This window comes from Chroicocephalus ridibundus, chromosome 19 (assembly GCF_963924245.1).
Source record: "Chroicocephalus ridibundus chromosome 19, bChrRid1.1, whole genome shotgun sequence".
NCBI classification, from domain to species: domain Eukaryota; kingdom Metazoa; phylum Chordata; class Aves; order Charadriiformes; family Laridae; genus Chroicocephalus; species Chroicocephalus ridibundus.
The window spans coordinates 1,816,942-1,834,770 of record NC_086302.1 but is presented as its reverse complement, the minus strand read 5'-3'; the positions used below and the strand labels follow the sequence as shown (position 1 = coordinate 1,834,770).

General features: G+C 48.6%; 1 protein-coding gene across 3 annotated transcripts in view; it reads left to right on the top strand.

Annotated features, from left to right (window-relative positions):
• CSMD2 (CUB and Sushi multiple domains 2) overlaps window positions 1-17,829 on the top strand; it is a 297,274-nt gene that overhangs the window by 196,267 nt on the left and 83,178 nt on the right. For 2 of the 3 annotated variants that reach the window (XM_063355709.1, XM_063355711.1), the window contains 7 exons: window positions 2,595-2,764; window positions 4,363-4,519; window positions 4,905-5,096; window positions 6,452-6,578; window positions 12,635-12,837; window positions 14,701-14,892; window positions 17,414-17,552. In XM_063355709.1, coding sequence (XP_063211779.1) covers window positions 2,595-2,764; window positions 4,363-4,519; window positions 4,905-5,096; window positions 6,452-6,578; window positions 12,635-12,837; window positions 14,701-14,892; window positions 17,414-17,552 — 1,180 coding nt within the window. The remainder of the gene's footprint in view (window positions 1-2,594; window positions 2,765-4,362; window positions 4,520-4,904; window positions 5,097-6,451; window positions 6,579-12,634; window positions 12,838-14,700; window positions 14,893-17,413; window positions 17,553-17,829) is intronic. The other variant, XM_063355710.1, reaches the window with a different exon arrangement.

The following is a 17,829-nucleotide window of genomic DNA, read 5'->3' as shown; positions in this document are numbered from 1 at the left end:
GCGCAGAGCTCTGGTGGCAGGGTGACAGCTTTGTCCCCAGCGTCCGCGCCGCACTCTCAGATCTGCGTGCTCGCCCCGGATGCAGGTGGATATTGGGGACTTACCTGTTAAGATCACAGGAGATGTAATTGTTTTAGCCAGACAACCCAGACGCTTCGTATTCCTTCCCTGTTCTAGAGGGGGGTCTGGAGAGAGATGAGAGGGGTTTGTTCCTTTGGCCAACCCCTCTCTCCGGGGTGGGAACGGTCCCCACCGATGGCTCCTTCCAACCAGACCCCGAGTGGCGATGTCTCCAGCATCGTCCCTGGCTTATGGGTGCTAAAGCGAATGTCCTGCTTTGCATACAGGGCAAGAGGGGAGGAGAAAGTCACCTCCACAGTACCTCCTCTCCGTGTCTCTGCTGCTGCCGCCTTTCTTAACCCTCATGGCCCAGGACCAGGAGAGGTGGCGGCGTCAGTGCCGGAAGCTGCACGTGCACCGTGATGGTTCCCTCAGCTCCAGCAGCTTCGTACGCTGTGAGGGGTCTGAGGAGCTGAGGCAGAGCTTGCTCATCAGAAGCGCTGTTTGCGGGGGGAGCCGGAGTGACTCTCCCCAGCCGTGCATGCAAAACGCCAGGCTCAAAGGAGCCGGGAGCCGGTGTTCTACAGCTGAAAATCTTCCAGGGTAAATAGGCCGAGAAAACAACGACTCGTCGTTTGCTCATGTGGGAACTAATCAGGGAGTGACGAAAAATCCTAAACGCGTGATGGTTGCACGGCAGATTTACGCGTGTTGGGGGATCGTGTGTGTGTGTAGCAGAGGCTGCCGTAGCCCTAGCTGAAACCAGGCGCTCAGACAGACTGCGGCTGCTGGCGGCAGCCGGCCCCTGAGGAGCACATCCTTTGGATGCCATTCTGCAAGTAAGCCCTCAAGCTGTATGGGAGCCTTGCAGACTTTTGCTTCCTCGCTGTGATCACAGCAGGTAAAAGCTCATTTTCGCACCATCCCGCGAGCTCTCGCGGAGCGCGGCGCTATCGCAGCAGTGCTGCGTCCTGCGCTCCGACGTCTGTTCTCCACTTCACATAGGGAAGACGTGCCCGTAGCAGCCCGTGTTTGTCTGAGAGAGAGAGATTGTATCCTTAAAAGCTTGCAATTAAAATACAGAGGTGAAGGATGGTTGTTGCTATTTTCTGGAAGCATTAAACCCGCATCTGCTGACATCCAAGATAGGTCAAACCTCCAAAGCTGCCGTCCTCTTCCTTCTCTACAGAACATCATTCTGCCAATGATTTCTTTGAGTCACCCAAATCTTCTGTCTTCAAATCTGGCTCAAAATCTAGCAGTGTTCACACTATGCAGAGTAGAAAAGGCAGCAGATCTGGTGAAGGAGCAGAGGAGCCGCACTAGAAGAATGTAATGGAACAGGGCCGGCCTGCAGGTCGTGGTGAGGAACAGGGAAAGGACTCTTTCTTCCTTTCCTTCCTTCCCTATTTCCTCCTTTCTTAAATCATGGCAGTTTATAACCCATCATAGGATGTAAACACGTCCGAGGGAAGGGAGAAACATTTTCAGCGACATTATCTACGCCTTCCCTTCCAGTTCCCTGAGCCAGAGGTCTGCGGGGTGCCCGCATCAGCGTCCCCTCTGTCCCCAGCCCCGTCTCTTTCGACCAAGAAAGGTCACTTTTGTCTGTGCCACAGAAAGATCTGAGCCCACTGTGCGCCTTTGAGTGGCATTTTGGGAGGAAACAAAGACATGTAAATTTGAGTTAGTTTCCAAAACAGGGAGGCAAAAGGATCTCTGGTTTCTGCTCTTTTTCTAATGGGAATGGACGTAATTGTTGACTCTAAAGCTGGGAAACAAAAAATGCAGGGAGCAAGGGACAAGAGGTCCTTTCAAATACTGTCAGCTGCTGAACTAGAGAGCTGAGGGCAGCATTAACAACAAATAAGGTCAAATTTTGCCCTCTTAGCTTTTAGGAAATTATTTGGGGAAGATTTTGAAATTCAGACTTAGCTTTATCATTTGTAATTATTTGGAATTACATTTTACTAAGCGTATTTTTCTGCACAAGGAGCTCTGGCACTTGCAACACATTGGTACCAGCAGTCAGTGGCGTGCTGTATTGACTGTTGAATAAATACCATGATTTTTATATCCTATATATAGGATGAGCTTTGTATAAATATGGAAAAGACTTTAAATACTTCAATCTAATAATATTTTTTTATTCTGGTTCATGAATCAGGAAGGAACATAAACACAGGCACTGTTTCGAGCAGGTGGTGGCTTTCCAGGGATTTTGGAATGTTTTTCTGAATCGGGTCCCGAGATAGCAGTTGAGCACGCCAGCTTTTGTGACTCAGTTTCCCCACCCATATACGGAGAGGGTATTAATCTCTCTTGTAAGGTACCTGAGGTTTAATGATGATAGGAGTGCTGTTAAGTACTGGTTTGTTTACTGACTGCACTTGGAAATAGCGCCCATGGATGCGTTAGCAGATGGGTATAGGGAGGAATGAGCCTCTGAGGCCGTTTGGAGGAATCACCTGCATGTGTTGTATGGCTGGAATATACATGTGGTTATTAAAACGTGGTTTTGTGTCTTTATATAGCTGAATGTGGTTCATCTGTAACGGGAACCCAAGGTGTTCTGCTGTCCCCCAACTATCCGATAAACTATAACAACAACCACGAGTGCATCTACTCCATCCAGACCCAGCCAGGAAAGGGGATCCAGCTGAAAGCCAGGACTTTTGAACTGGAGGCAGGAGATGTCCTCAAGGTAATTCCTCTGTCCCTAGCAATGAAGCGCTACCGTGCTGCTAAAGAGAGCGAGAGCCGAAAGGGATGTCCTAAAATTTTAATGGCGTTGGCTGAGACTAACCTCTGGAAAATGCCACCCAGGCCCTGACAGTGCAGCGGTAGCCCCTGGAAGAGACTCGTCCTGGGACTGGTAGCGACCCGTGGTCACTGCTGGGTTGTTACGTGACCAGCACGGCCGTTTTGAAGACAGCAGCAAAGTTCCCCTGGACCAGACTGAACTTCAGGCAGGACAGCCGGGCTAGAATATTGTCTGCCCGTATCCCCTGTGAGGTTAGAGTGAGACACGAGACGCGATACATCTGGGAAACAATATCTTCTGGCCCAGGGACACTGTCTGATCAGCGTGTGTCCCCGCTGTGCTTAAAAACACGTGTAATTTTAGGGAATCAGCACCTCCGAACTTCGCCAGCTCTTAGCAGTCCCCGGCAGCAGCAGTAGGGCAGCAGGGAATGTCCTTGGCACTTCAGCCTGGTTATTGGAGGCTTCAGTCTGCAGATGGATGCCGTCGCAAATTCTGTGTCCATTAAAAATGTAGATATCTTTACCGTATCACTGCACCTTCTGCTGTGAAGTCTTCCCTGAGATTTAGAGATCTGTTGGGATGCCAGGGGTTCTTCCTTTGTAGCTAAACTTTGGTTCTTTTCTGCATGGTTGTACCGGGAAAACTGTTAACACATGAGGAAGTGTGAAGTTCTCAGCATTATTTTTGTGTTTTTAAGGATCAAGGCTGATTTGTCCCAAAAAGGGGTTTATTTAAATGCAGAACTCCAGACTCAAGCTCTTTCAGCATTCGCATACTCAGATTAATCTGCATTTACAAGTTTCAGGACTCTATATAGGAGGAGACAAATCCAGGCTGCGTTTCTATTAACCACAAAGAAATGGTTTTGGAGGAGGCATTAATATTACAAGATGTGTGCTGCTGTGCTAAGCCATCTTCCCAGAGAACGCCTCTGTCCTTCCTTAAGTGCCATACTTCTGCACTGCGAGATAGGTGTAATCCATGTATTTTCAGCTCACAAATGACTGGAAAGAGAGATTTCCAGCTAATGCGAAGAATATACTCGGTGTGAAAGAAATGATGTTCTCTCAACAGGTTTGTCATCAGCTTCTCATCTGCTCCTGAGGAAAGTTACTATCAATCTCCACTAGTGAGAAGATGCTCTTTATCCTCATAGAGAAACATGCTATCTAAAAGAAAGAAAAAAAAGAAATTGGGTTTTTCTTAAATAATTGCAGGGTCAAGGCACATCTATGAGTCACTGTGGGGAGAATATGTTTTCCCCAGTAGCTGTGCGGCACCTTTGGGAAGAGAGTTAGTGCAGAAACCCCAGCCCCCAGTGCAGGATAAGCTGTAAGGAGGAGGATGCGGATCCTCCCGGGTGGGAATCCTGCTCCTCAGAAGAGCAGCATCGTGAAGTCTCGTCAGGTCAGACTCTGGGTTGGGATAATTTCACTGCCTTGAAAGGAACTGTCCCTGATTGCACTCAGGGGTGATTTGGTCCCTGAAGTAGCAAATAAAATAAGTTTCCAGTATGTTTTTCTTGTTCCTCCCAGGTCTACGATGGCAGCAATAGCTCTGCTCGCCTGCTGGGCTCCTTTAGCCGCTCCGAAATGCTCGGCACCAGCATAAACAGCACTTCCAGCAGCATGTGGCTGGAGTTTATCACCAACAGCGAGAACACGAGCAAAGGCTTTGAGCTGCAGTTTTCTAGTAAGTCTTAGGTCCATGTGCTTGTGAGGCAGGAATCCGGGGTGGAATAGTCTATTTTTGTGTTACAGTTGTATGACCCGAGGAAACAGTTGCTTCCATAAAGATCTCGTAGTCTAAAGTGGAATTGGAGTGGGGGAGGTGATTATGCCGGCAAACCTTCTCTGGGGTGAATGGGGCAGCGGTGATACAGAAACTTTGGATCGAAGCTGAGATACCAGATTTCTGGGATCTTGGTCGAATGTTAATTAAAAAAAATATTCATTTTCAATATGGTGTTTCTTCTCTCTAGCAAAATTCTAAGAAGAAAATACTAATATGGTCTTGTGTTAATATTTCCTGGCTGTTGAGTATCTGATGAAAACGGGTGCTGTTTCTCCCGCTCCAGGTTTTGAGCTCATTAAATGCGAGGACCCTGGCGTCCCGCAGTTCGGCTACAAGGTGCATGATGAGGGACACTTTGCTGGCAGCTCGGTGTCCTTTAGCTGTGACCCTGGCTACACCCTGCGAGGCAGCAGGGCGCTGGTCTGCCTGACGGGGGAGCGGAGAGCTTGGGATCAGCCCCTGCCAACCTGTGTAGGTGAGACAACTCGTGCTTTTAAAATGTCCTCTAACAAGTTCTTGGCTTGTGGGCATCGCGCTGAACGCCCTTCCTTCCTCCTGTCTAATACATATGATGTTACTCTGAGATTGAGTGCACCCGTCTACGTTAGTAAAGACCACGACAAGGATGCTGCGTAAGGCATCTTCAGATGGAGAGCACTGACCTCTGCAGAACTTGGAGAAGCAGCTTTAACGTGGAGCACTCTGCTGGGGGCTGTGAGCACAGATCTGACAAGGTTTCGTGCTTCACTGCAAGGAGACTGCTGCTTTTCCAGGCCTTGTCCTTTCACTGGAACGCGTTAAAAGGAGTGGTGCTTTTTGATAATGGCAGACATCAACGTGCGTCCAGGTGTTTGACAGTTCAAAGTCATGTTTATCTGAGAGCTACGTGACATCTAATCCCAGATTCTCAGGCGTTTTAATTCCCTCAGTTAATCTTCTCTTCGCTAAGTCCTGAGTTCCCTTTTACCTGTAACCCTCCCAAAGGACATCTTCTTGCTTGCAAAACTCTGCTATTAAGTTTTGTGTACCTAAATGAAGTGCCGTTGGTCTGTCACTTGACAGCCTCCTAATTAGCTGGTGTTTCCAGGACATGGTGAAGTTCTTACAGACTAACTCCTCTGGGAGACGTCAGCAACCGGCAGGCTGCTTTCCTGGTTAGAAGTGACGTGCTCAGACCTTGGCATTCGGTATCCTCCCATGAGTTAGGACCTTTCTTTACGCAGTACCTCTCTGCTGAATTTTAGCCTTGATCATTGCGGTAGAAAGGCAAATTTCTGTGATTTATCCATCATCTTAAGCTTTACCCTGTTTGCTCTACGTATATTACATATGAATGGCTGTGTCTGTGTGAACGTGTGGAAACCTAAAAAAATTTAATGGATACCTTATGAAAATGTATTCAAAATCCTCACGCTCTTTTGAGGTTCATTTAGCAGATACATATGTATATTGGCTTCTCCATTTTATCACGCTGCTGAATGGTTAAGATGTTTTGCAGATACAAGCAGAGGAATTGAGCTCTTTCACCCCACGCGTGTGACTCGGGGAAGGCAGGATGCTGCCAGGCTGTGCCTTTACTCACTCAGAGTCAAGAAGTTTGACAGCATGTCAGGTGTTAGGAATGTGCACGGAAGTGCAGAGTTATTCAGATAACTCAGTCTTTTAGCTGAGTTAAATGACTCTCTTTATCTTTGTTTTGTAGGCTTTGAGAATCTCTTTAAATGGCGAGAAGCACTCCCTGTTGTATTCATAGGATGAGATTTGCATTGTTGCCAAGCGAGAACCATAATATGTCATGAATCTTCTCACTAACCCGTATGTTTCTTTCAGCGGAGTGTGGGGGTACTATCAGAGGGGAGTCGTCAGGACGGATACTGTCTCCCGGCTACCCGACGCCCTACGATCATAATCTGAATTGTATTTGGACGATAGAGGCAGAAGCTGGTTGCACGATAGGGTGAGTTGGGGCAGGTCATTGTAGCCCTGCTTTCTTTTCCATGTGCAGCTTATTCTTCCAGAAGTGGATCAATAATTACAGAAGGCAAGTAGAGAGAATGCCCTGTCACTTTCAGAGTCCCAAATGAAGGAACAAACGCTGGTTTATCTCCTTGCCAGGTTGGACAGAAGCAGCATCGCGTCTCCTTTCTCATAAGTATTTTAGCCCTGTGTGGCCTGGGCCAGTAGCAGCTATTGCGGTGGCGCCAGATTATTTGCTGCCTGTGGTATTACTGTATCAAAATAACATCCAGGAGCTTTTCTGGGCAGTGTAAATGCTTTTCACCACTTTCCTTAATGGGATGCATTCAGAAACAAACCTTTTCCACCAGCTTAGTGTTGAATTTCCAACAATATTTAATGTGTGTCCAGGTCTTAAATATTTAACATGTGTCCAATCCTAAAATGAGGACGTATCTGTAAAGTTCCTTGGAAGATCGCATCCCAGGAAAGGATAAATGGAAGGCAATTATGGGTCTGGTTTATCTCCCATTTCTGCTGCCCGAGTAAATTACCGCTGAAAGGGACGAGCTCTGTCACGTTACGTTTGTGAGAATGAACGGTCAGGTGTGAGGGTCCCCGGGTGTGAGTGGACAGCTGGAAAACTGAGACCACAGCGCTTAGCCTTCATCTTCTGATTGCACTGTTTTATTGTTTTAATAATAAATAGAACACGTACAACGTAATTATCCTCCCGGAGGAAAGACTCAAGGTGGTTTCTAAACACCTGCTCTGTACAGAGACCCAAGGCTGTTTCTCCTCCTGCTCCTCTGACTTCTCTTGTTGTTCTGTTGCCGCTTTCCTGTTGGAAAACGGCAGTTTGAAATGCAATTTGTTTGTAAGTAGTGTGAATTTGGCAGCTAGGTAAGCACGGTATTGAGACATTTGGCTCATAAAGTTAGTGCGGTCACCAGCAGAATCCAGGCCGTTTTCTGCTCTGTGATGCTTCACCTGTGGTCCCTGCTGCTTCCCCACGGCTCCCACGCGGAGCTTTGCCCAAGCCGGGCCATGTCAGCCCTGCCCCGGGTGTACCTGCATAGCTCAGCCCAGCAGAGGCGTCTTCCACAGAAAGCTGAAGTGTATCGGCAGGTCAGGTTTTCACTAAGCGATAGGACTTGAAGGGGAGAAACACAGATTATAATGTCTGTTCAGCAACAGTCGTCTCTGCCATGATCTCCCATCATAATTTCTAGTGCTTGTTAGCGGTGTGTCCGCCCCATTTCTGGGCTGACCTGAGACCTGTTGCTGTTCCACTCCTGCACTCCTTCATTGTCGGTGCCCGTGTACCTTCACCGTAGCTTCCTTGCTGCATCAGCACTCATCATCTCTGCAGCCGAGACTGTTAATCATGTTCAGCTCTATGGTGCTTTTAGTCGATGGATTTGTGCTGGAGATAGATTTGGTCCAGTATTTTCATTTTTACTTAATGCAGAAATTCCCTCCGTTAGCTCTGCTCTTCAGTACGGTTCAATAATGGATGGTTTCTGGTGCGAACACAGGAGAAAGAGTATAGAAAATGCAGCTTAATTCCTGCACGGGCAACTTCCAGCTGAAGTCTCCTCTTTTTTTTCATTCTCCTGTAAAAGACTCTGAAGAATCTGAAGATTTTGATAGGACAAAGTAGACACAAGACCCCCTCTTCTCTTCCCACCCCGCCAAGTGTACGGGACCTCCTCATCCAGAGGCTGCTTCAGCAAGTGACCTCGGCTCACAGCCGTAATCCCTCTGCTCTGGGAGAGACTCAGGCCGGCGGAGCTTTGGGCTTGTGTGTGCAGGATCAGCCAGAGGCCTGGAAGGGGCCGAGACTGAAATGAAATGACGGCAGGCAGAAGTACGGTGGTACACCTTGTGACCCTTCCTTTCATCAGAGATGAAAGCTCCCTTCTTCTGCTCCTTTATTTGGCAGCTCAAACGGAACAGATGATCTCTGGGTAGTTGAGGGAGCACATTTTCAGCAACTTCATTTTTATGGTAATCCATTGGAAAAATAATCCTCTTCACGCATGATACAATTGTATAAAGCTCTCATTTATAACTTACATTAAAATTAATCACCAAAGCTTTTTGAATAAAGCTGTATCTGCACAGAATGAGGGGAAGGAAAGACAGAAAAATTAGTCTGTACATCATTGCCATGAAAGTTGAAGGGTTGCACTTTAAGAGAGGATTGATTTTGTGCATGTGCAAACACACACACGCACACAAAATTACAACTGAAATGACTCGGCTTACCTGTGAGAGTCTGGAGAGAGAAAGAAGACAGGGAAGTGAGAGTGCGTACTGGAAAAGGAAGGAAATTTGCCTTTGAGTACTGCTTGCGTAGCCGAGAGCAGTGGCTACGGAGTTAGAAGGGGCGGTTTATTGCATAGCAGCGTCATAGGAGAGTGTATCGATATCGCTAATCCTGGTTCAATGGATGGCGCCGGGTTGGGCAGCCAGGGCTCGGGTGGGGAAACGCCAGCAGAAGGAGCCTCAGGTTGGCCAGCCACGACGTGGGGTGAAGAGCTGGGGCTACATCACAGAATCCCAGACTGGCAGGGGCTGGAAGGGCCCTCTGGAGATCATCCCGTCCCACCCCCTGCCAGAGCAGGGTCACCCACAGCAGGTGGCACAGGAACGCCTCCAGGCGGGGTTGGGATGTCTCCAGAGACGGAGACTCCCCCACCTCTCTGGGCAGCCTGCACCAGGGCTCTGCCACCCTCAAAGTAAAGAAGTTCCTCCTTGTGTTGAGGTGGAACTTCCCATGGTCAAGTTTGTGCCTGTTACGCCTTGTCCTGTCGCTGGGCCCCACTGAGAAGAGCCTGGCCCCATCCTCCTGACACCCCCCCTTTCAGTATTTAGAAGCGTTGATGAGATCCCCCCTCAGTCGTCTTTTTTCCAGACTGACGAGACCCAAATCCCTCAGCCTTTCCTCATCAGAGAGGTGTTCCAGTCCCCTCAGCATCTTGGCAGCCCTTTGCTGTCCCCTCTCAGCACTTCTCTGTCCTGGCTCACCAAATACTGTGCAGATCATCAGCACAGAGCTGGGCTTTCCTCTCTGCTTCTTGCTAAGCTGGGAGAACTTTCCCTCTGTCACATATATCCGTATTTATTTATATATATATATAGCCACAATTCCTAACTTGCTTCTTGATGCATTTTCATGCATGCAATTGGGATTGTCAAGAGTGCAAGAATAAAACTCTCTTCCTCTCGGTTGTCTGCCAACCCAGTGTTGTTAAACGAAGCTGGGAGCAGAATCAGGCTGATTAAAAAAAATGATGCTGTTTGGTTACAGATGTGCCTATCGAATAGGTTGAGTTGCTCCAGAGCACAGCAGATCTGTTAATAAAATCAGGTATCCCAACGGACTCCCGAACCAACTGGCATTGGACAGCCTGCACCTCGCCACCGTGTCCCCTGCCCACCAGGCTCAGGTGTTCTCCTCGGGGTGAAACCTGCCCGCAAGGTGCTGCTTAAAACACACGAGGGGAGGGAGCTGCTGCAGGCGGCCCTGGTCCCACAGGGAGCCGGTGGTGGGCTCTCCCGGGCGGTGGCACTTCCAGGGTGTCCTGTCCCCCCCAGCCCCAGGTCAGCCTCTGCCAGCGTCTCCCTGTTCCCGAGGTCCTCCGCAGCGAGCTTTCTGGGGCAGTTTTGGCGAAGGAGAACCAGTTAGGCTGCGAGCAAACGTAATCAGGCCAACGCACCTGTGGAGAAGAACTCTGCTGTGATCCATTCTCATTTTCCTGGAGTCTAGCATTTTTTCCTCTTTGCTCAAGGTCTCTGCTAGGTAGATTTATGATTCAGCTCTTTCGGTTTCTGTCGGATTCTGTGGACATCATTTTGTTGCTGAGTACATTGCAGTGGGGTGGTTTTTTTCCCCCTTTTATGGTTCTACCTGATTTATTTATGTTTGCCCCGGATAAATGGGAAAGCGGCCAAGCAAATGCTTCCTTTGCTTCCTTGTTTTCCTCTGCGGGCTGTCAGGGTTTTAAGCGCAGTACCCGATTGTTTTATTTTTTGCAGATTTTTCTCAGTACAGTTTATGGATTTCCGTCCCCGTTTCAAACTGGTGTGCCCCGAGTTGCCCCGTGTTAGCCTGATTTCACCGTGTCAGATGGTATTTCCCCCAGTGATAATGTGGCAATGAAAAACAGAGGCAATTAAATGCCTTCTCTTCAGCTGGCATTTTAAGTGCCGGAGTGAAAGGACTGAGCCCTGATGTATGGCAGCCTTTAGTTGATAACTCCCTTGGGTCTAACAATAATAATGACAGTGTCTTGTGCTGAGATGGTACTTCTGATTTTGGACGATCCCAAAGCTCTTTGCAAAGCCGGGATTCATCCGCTTCACGTCCTTCCACAGCGGAGGTCGGTGTGGTGGGAGAAGTGCAGTGTGATACCCCCAGCCCAGGGGGGGAAGAGAGGAGCATCCCCCAGGGGCTGATGGCGGGACGGAGCGTGTCCTGTCCCCGAGTGCCACCAGGCCCCATGGAGGGACCTCCTGGCCTTCTCCCATGCCCTTAGGTCCATCGTTGGTCCAGGCTCTGGGGTGAATTTCCTCACCATGGCTCCTGCCAACCTCTTGGGCTTTCCCTGGGGAATTTTCTGTGGCAGTGCCAAATGGGCATAGCCCTGGTTTCATTTAAAAACCGAAGAGGAGCTCTGAGGAGCACCGCTGCGGGGCTGAGGAGCGTCTGCTGCGTACGCTGAAGACCTTGCAGCCCTCTCCCCAGGGCAGGCGGAACTGTAAAGTACACAGAGTAAGGAAATGAGATCTGCATTCAGGACACCGTAACAAATACCTCGTTGGGAGCACGGTGTAATCTGTGTAACACAAATGTGTGTGTGTAAATAGTGCCAGCCACTAGTTTCCTGATTTCTGTTTTCTCTCCCTTCCCTTCTGATTGTGGGTTTTGGAGAGCTGGCTTGTGCTGCCTCACTTTTTCTTTATTTCTTGCTGAAGTTATTCTGTTAGCTGATCTACATACAGTTTTGCAATGTCCAGAACTTTGTAAAACATGTAAAATCCTCGGAGGTGCTGCAATCCGGCATTCAGAATTTGCACCAGCCTGTTTACCGCCCTCCCGCACACCCTTTTCTGCCCCTTTTTGTTAACCTCCAGGGCAGTTAACACGCTGGTAAAGGGTTCTTTTCCAGCATGATGCTGTTTTAATTAAGAGTGGTGTTGGTTGTTTGCTTTCCTTTTTTTCCACCCCGATACACAAGATCAGCCTGGTGCCAGGGGCAAATTCTTTGATCTGAGTGCAGGTAACAAAAATCAATGCATTTTATCAGTAGATGCTGGCTCTTGACAATAAGCTGTCCCTTGCAGGACACCAGCATCATCAGAAGGACAGCCAAGGTTGTTGCTGTGTGCAGCATAGGGACAATGTGTGAATTGGATGAATATACATACGTTGTCTGGAGGGACCCCAGCACATTTTCTGCTAATTCTAAGCTTCTCAATACTGCTGTGTTTATCTGTTACAGAGCTCCGTGAAACTCCGGACAGACCCCCACGCTCTCCCTCCCAGCCCCCGTCCCTCCCTGCGGCAGGTTTCCTGCGTGTCCCCGACTGAGCCTTTTGTCTCAGCTACTCATTGCAATGTCTGAGCACCTTCAGTGTAAAACCGACTGTGATATTCTGGCGAGGGTTGTATTCACTGCCCACGATGGGCTTTTGGACCTCCACCTTGTTCCCCAGAATTTTTAGGAGAGATTAGTCATTTTGGTCACTCAGGAGAGAACACCAGAAAGGACCCAACTTTTCAGAAAACGTTAGCGTCCGTGCCTCGGTTTTTGTTTATGGATGTGTTTTGTTAGGGAGGTATGCGACTAAGAGAGGTTGGGTTTTATAGACAGACAAAGTTTGGTAGAGGGCTAAAGCACTTTGTCCAAGCTGAGTTGCATTTAACAGGAGAGAACACGGTCCTTGTGGGCCAAGCTACCGTAGGTTGGTACCACCAACCTAATCCTTTCGGGGAAAAAAAGCAGAGCTCAGTTTGTGGTCCGACTTCCCATTCATTTTCCCACACAGGCTCCATTTCATGGTTTTCCACACCGAGGAGTTCCACGATGTGTTGAGGATCTGGGACGGTCCGGTGGAGAACGGCATCCTGCTCAAGGAGATGAGCGGGTCCGTCTTGCCCGGCGATGTCCACAGTACTTTCAACTCTGTCATCCTTCAGTTCAACACTGACTTCTTCACGAGCAAGCAGGGCTTTGCTGTTCAGTTTTCAGGTAGGCTTTGTATTGTTTCCTCAACATTTTCTAAACCTGGCTTTGCTGATAAATGATTTCAGGTCTGTCTACAAGCTACTGATGGTGAGCAAATGACATTGTATTGAGCACGATAGCAGGAACTGTGGGATCTTCCAGCCATTTGTGCTCTACCGTGCCTCTGCAAATAGAGAAAACTTGTGTATTTTGTCCTTGCGATGCAGGTGAATTCTGTGCTCCCCTCTGCTACAGTCACCTTCACAGTGGTGAAGCTGGCAGCAAGATGTAGAGAGTACATTGCGGAATACACAAGAAGAAATTACAGATATTTTCCACCACATTCCCAACAGGTCCCTTAGAGACACCAGTATGCAGGCAACTTCCCCCAGGCGCTCCGGGAGCAGTTGGTCAGTGTTCTCTGAAAACCAGGTCTATTTAAAATCCCTCAAATTGGCTCCCCTGAGATGCAGATCACAAAAAGCTCTATGGGCTGTAGGGATGTCATTGCTGGCAGCAGCACTACGTGTAATGCAACTGCAATCTGTCATTGCCTAAGTCCTGGCAGCCATTACCTAAGACGCAGCCTTACAAACGCATTAATTTCAATTATATTAGGGTAATATGTTTCAACACTCACATGGAGGTTTCCAGGATGCAGACCTTCTCTGATGTGTCCAGTAACCAACCAGCAGATGCCTCTTTTGGAGCTGTAGCAAATGGGGCTGTTGGGTGAATGGTGACGGGACCTTTCTGCGACTCAGACGTACCCAAGCGTCAGAGCTCATTCTGTCTCTCCCAGGCTTCTGCTCGTAGCTTTCTGTTCGTGGCCGGGAGAGCGGACCAGCTCATTTTGGGGGGAGTTTGTGCTGGGTACAAGACCTTCAGGGGTGACCAAGACAGAGGGAGAGCTTTGTGTCCCCAGCACAGCTCTCCCGTCCTCTTTCTTTGCCAGCCTTGTGTCTCAGCCTGCCAGGAAGGGCCGGACCGGGCTGCTAACTTGCCTATCTTCAGTTGCACGGAAAGAGAGAGAGGGATTTCCTCTGGCTCTTTTAAGAAGAGCTTTCTCTAAACTGGCTGGTGTAATAGACTCTCGTCAAGGTGGCAGGAAATAAGCTCTGCTCCGCTGCCTGATACGGGGCTGGTCTTTATTGAATGGTGCTGCTCAAAGCCTTTGTTCACCAGGTGTGACTAAGTAGTCAGACCTAAGCTCAGAAGTATACAGTTTTGGATCTTGTGAACTTTAATGATCTATATAAGCTTGCGAAACTTCTGTTACTCCAGGACTTTGCGTACTGTTAAGTAGTTGTAGGGTGGACAGACCTCGAGGTCAGCCAGCGGAGAAGCTGTGCCGCCTGCCCCCAGCTCAGGAGGAGCTGAGGGGTCATCGCATCCCTCAAAGGGACGCAGCAGCGAGACTGGGAGGGAAACACGGGCATTTCTAAAAGGTCAGGCTTGATGCTTCACGGGGCTAAAGGCTAAATCGCTCTGCCGCACAGGGGAAGTGAAAAGTGCTAGCGGATTAGTTTATTTTGCAGCATGTGTCTGACACAGAATTCTATAAAAATGCCATGTAAGATCAGCGGATGTCTGGACTTATTAAGTAAACATGCATGTGCACAATTATACATCAAACTTGCACTCTGTGTAGTGCACTTGAACTTGTCGTTCCCCAGAGCCTTTACCAGCTGGAGTGGCAGATGCTCAATGCAACCTAAAAGCCAGTTTTTGTGTGTGTGGCAACTTCAAGGGATGCTAAAGGAGCAGAGATGGAGAATTTAGTCGTTGGTTGGATATCTGTTTAAGGACAGAGTCTAAGTGCAGCCGGTGCTGTAAGCCTGTATTAAATATATATATAAAAAAATACATATTTTTAATACTTTTCAGTTTCCACTGCCACTTCCTGCAATGACCCAGGAATCCCCCAGAACGGGAGCCGGAGCGGTGACAGCAAAGAGGCAGGTGACTCCATCATCTTCCAGTGCAACCCCGGATACGCTCTGCAAGGCGAGGCCAAAATCACTTGCGTGCAGATCGAGAACAGGTTTTTCTGGCAGCCAGACCCTCCCTCCTGCACAGGTACGAACACGCAGCCATCCTCCCCTCGCGCTGGCTTCCCTGCCCCCTTTCATTGCAGGACGTGTGTCTCTGAAGGGGATGAGTCCCACCTGGTTAGAAGAGGTGTATGAGAAGGCATCCGTGTCTCGGGTCGCTGTCTCATAGAACGACTTTTTAGGTTTATCCCCAGAGTGGGACAGTGGGACGTTGAGAATCGAGTTCGTGCTGGAAGCTCGTGGGCCGTACTGCAGCGTGAGTGACGGTCGTTAACCTGACAAGTCACAAGCAAAGGCTGCTTTAAAACTCGGGTTGGTGGAGAGGATTGGGGTCATGGGTGAATAATTTCTGCATGAGGACACTGCAAATTCTGTCATGAGAAAGAACTATCTGACATTTTCTTTGAGCTCATAAAGTAATAAAAGAAGCTCATAAAAGTGATTCTTTGTAACATGTCCAGAACACATAAAAATAGGCATGCTATTTTTAGAGCAATAAACATCAAATTTGCTAGCCAATTAAATGCTAGCCACAAATTACTTACTTGTAACCTTCATTCCTGTTTATGCACTGTTATCCCAAGCAAGAAAAATCAGTTATTTCTGTTTCTAACATCGAATTTAATGCCAGCTGGGAAACTTCTACAGCACGCACGGGATTTATGCTCCCTGCAGGATGACTTGGTTCTGAATGACTATCTTGATGATCTAGTGTGGCACCCTTTCAGCCTGATAGAGACGGTCCTTTTAGTCTTCCCGGAGCTATAACTAAATCATACTGTTGCATGTCAGGCCCATCTCGTCATTCTTTGCGTTTTCTTTCCCACCAGAAGCTGGGCTCTCAGTCCTTTTCAGAGAAATGTAGCCGGTGCCTTAATTTGGTGTGAGATGAATTCCCATGGGTCGTCTCCAGTTTGACTTGGAGATGCTGTGTTGGGTCCTTTTTGAACACAAGCCTGGCAATCTTGTTTTAGGAGCCATAAGGTCCATGAAAAAGCTGAAAGCAACGTCTTGCTCCTTCCCTCTGTTGAGTGACAAAGGATTTGGAGGAATAATCATTGGCCAAATAATTTCAGTTTTATAGTAACTGTTTAGCAGGCTGCCTAGTTAGAGCTGAGTTGGATAACGGGGTTTAATTTAGGGCTTGGATTTTTTGTTTGTATTTAGCATTTCAAACGTATTTTCACATCTTTATTGTACAACTTCTGCAGTCCCTAAACAATGTGGGCTGAACTGGAACCTCAGCTGAAACAGCCCCCAGAGGTTTGGTGCATTTGAAGTCTGCATCCCAACAACCAACTCCAAACAGCTATGGCTTGGGCCAGTGTCTAGTTTAAATCCTTCGGAGACTATGGGTAGGATTTTCAAAGAAATCAGAGGGTGTTAAACAGTCACCTCCCTTAGGCTTTTCAAAAACGAGTCTGTGTACTTCAGTTTCTTGTGAATTTTCCCCTGACTTTACAGTCTGGAAGAGGAACGCACCCTAAAGGTTAAGGTAAATGGACACGGAACAGATGCTTGTGGTTCTTCCAAGTTATTTGTTCATGACCTTCAGCTAAACTTCACTGTCTGTGCTGTGATTTCCGTGTCTGTTCGAGAGGGCTAACAGTTCCCAGTGCCTGCAGGAGCCTGCAACTGGACTTGGCTGAACAAGTTGCTTCTGGGCCTTGGAGAAGGGTCTCCAGTTAAATCTCTGCCGTGATCTTCATAGAACAGCCCCACTATGTGTTACCTTATATCTGGAGATCCTCGTGTATTTGCTGGGCTTTATAAAAGCTCACAAGATAAACACTCACGCTCTCTGCTTCACGGAAGACCCTTCCGAGATCTGTTCTCTTATCTCTATCCCATGCTAGCTCGCGTCCCGCTGGGTGTTTGCGTTGCTGGAGGCTGGTTGGTGTCAGACACCCGACTTGAACCCAGACTGTGGTCCCCTCCCTCTCGCCCCGTCCCAAACCTGGGAGGGTCGATCTGGGCAACGGGGGGAATCTTGGAGCGTCGCCCCTCATGAGGAGACTGGAGAAAGGCTGGCAGTGGTAAATCAGTCCTGAGTATTTCCCACAGTGGAAATATACGCAGGCATTTTTAGCCTTAAAAAGTAATAATTGATTTTTCAATTAGTTTGGCATTTAACGCGTTGGTGACTGTAACAAACGCAAACAAGCCATTAGTCCCAGGCAGCATGTTTTCACTTATTTAGCATCCATCCAGACTTTGACCAGGAGTTGCCCAAATAAATGCAACAGAAAAGCATAAAGCATCTCTCTCTCCTTCTGGCCACTCACATACGTCTCTTGGGAAGATTGTGGCAGCATCCACAGCTCTGCGTGTGTTTGTGTGGACCCCGTCTGGAGTAACAGAGCCCTCATCTCTGCTAGGCCACTACAAGCTCTTGTATTATGTATCCTAATATCAGACAACCGTGCAAACTGCCTCTCTGTCCCCTTATCCACCCACCTCTCTCTCTTTCTCCCCTCCTGTATCTCATCTACAATTTTTTAAGTTTCTCTGGGACAAAGCCTCATCCTTTGCTTGGTTGCCCTCAGCTCCCTGTGGAGGTATCTTGACGGGACCGGCGGGAGTGATCTTGTCCCCGCAGTACCCCGAGCCCTACCCGCCGGGGAAGGAGTGCGACTGGCAGCTGACCGTCTCTCCCGATTATGTCATTGCCCTGGTGTTTAACACGTACGTACTGAGAGCTCTTTGCTCCCACTCCCGTGGGGACGGGGAGCGGGTACCGGTGGTGGGCACTGCCTGGGGGAACTGGGTCTGCCCGGGGGTCTGAAGGAACCAAACCAAACCTGGCAGGGCTGTCCCCTAGTCCTGAGTGATCTGTTCTCAGACACCACCTTAATTCTGGGAGAAGTTCCACGTACTACAACTGCAGCTCCTCTTTGGTGTACCCGTGGTTTTGCAGAACGTGGCCGTGTAAGTGGCGCAGCAGAGGAAGCTCCCGTAGCAG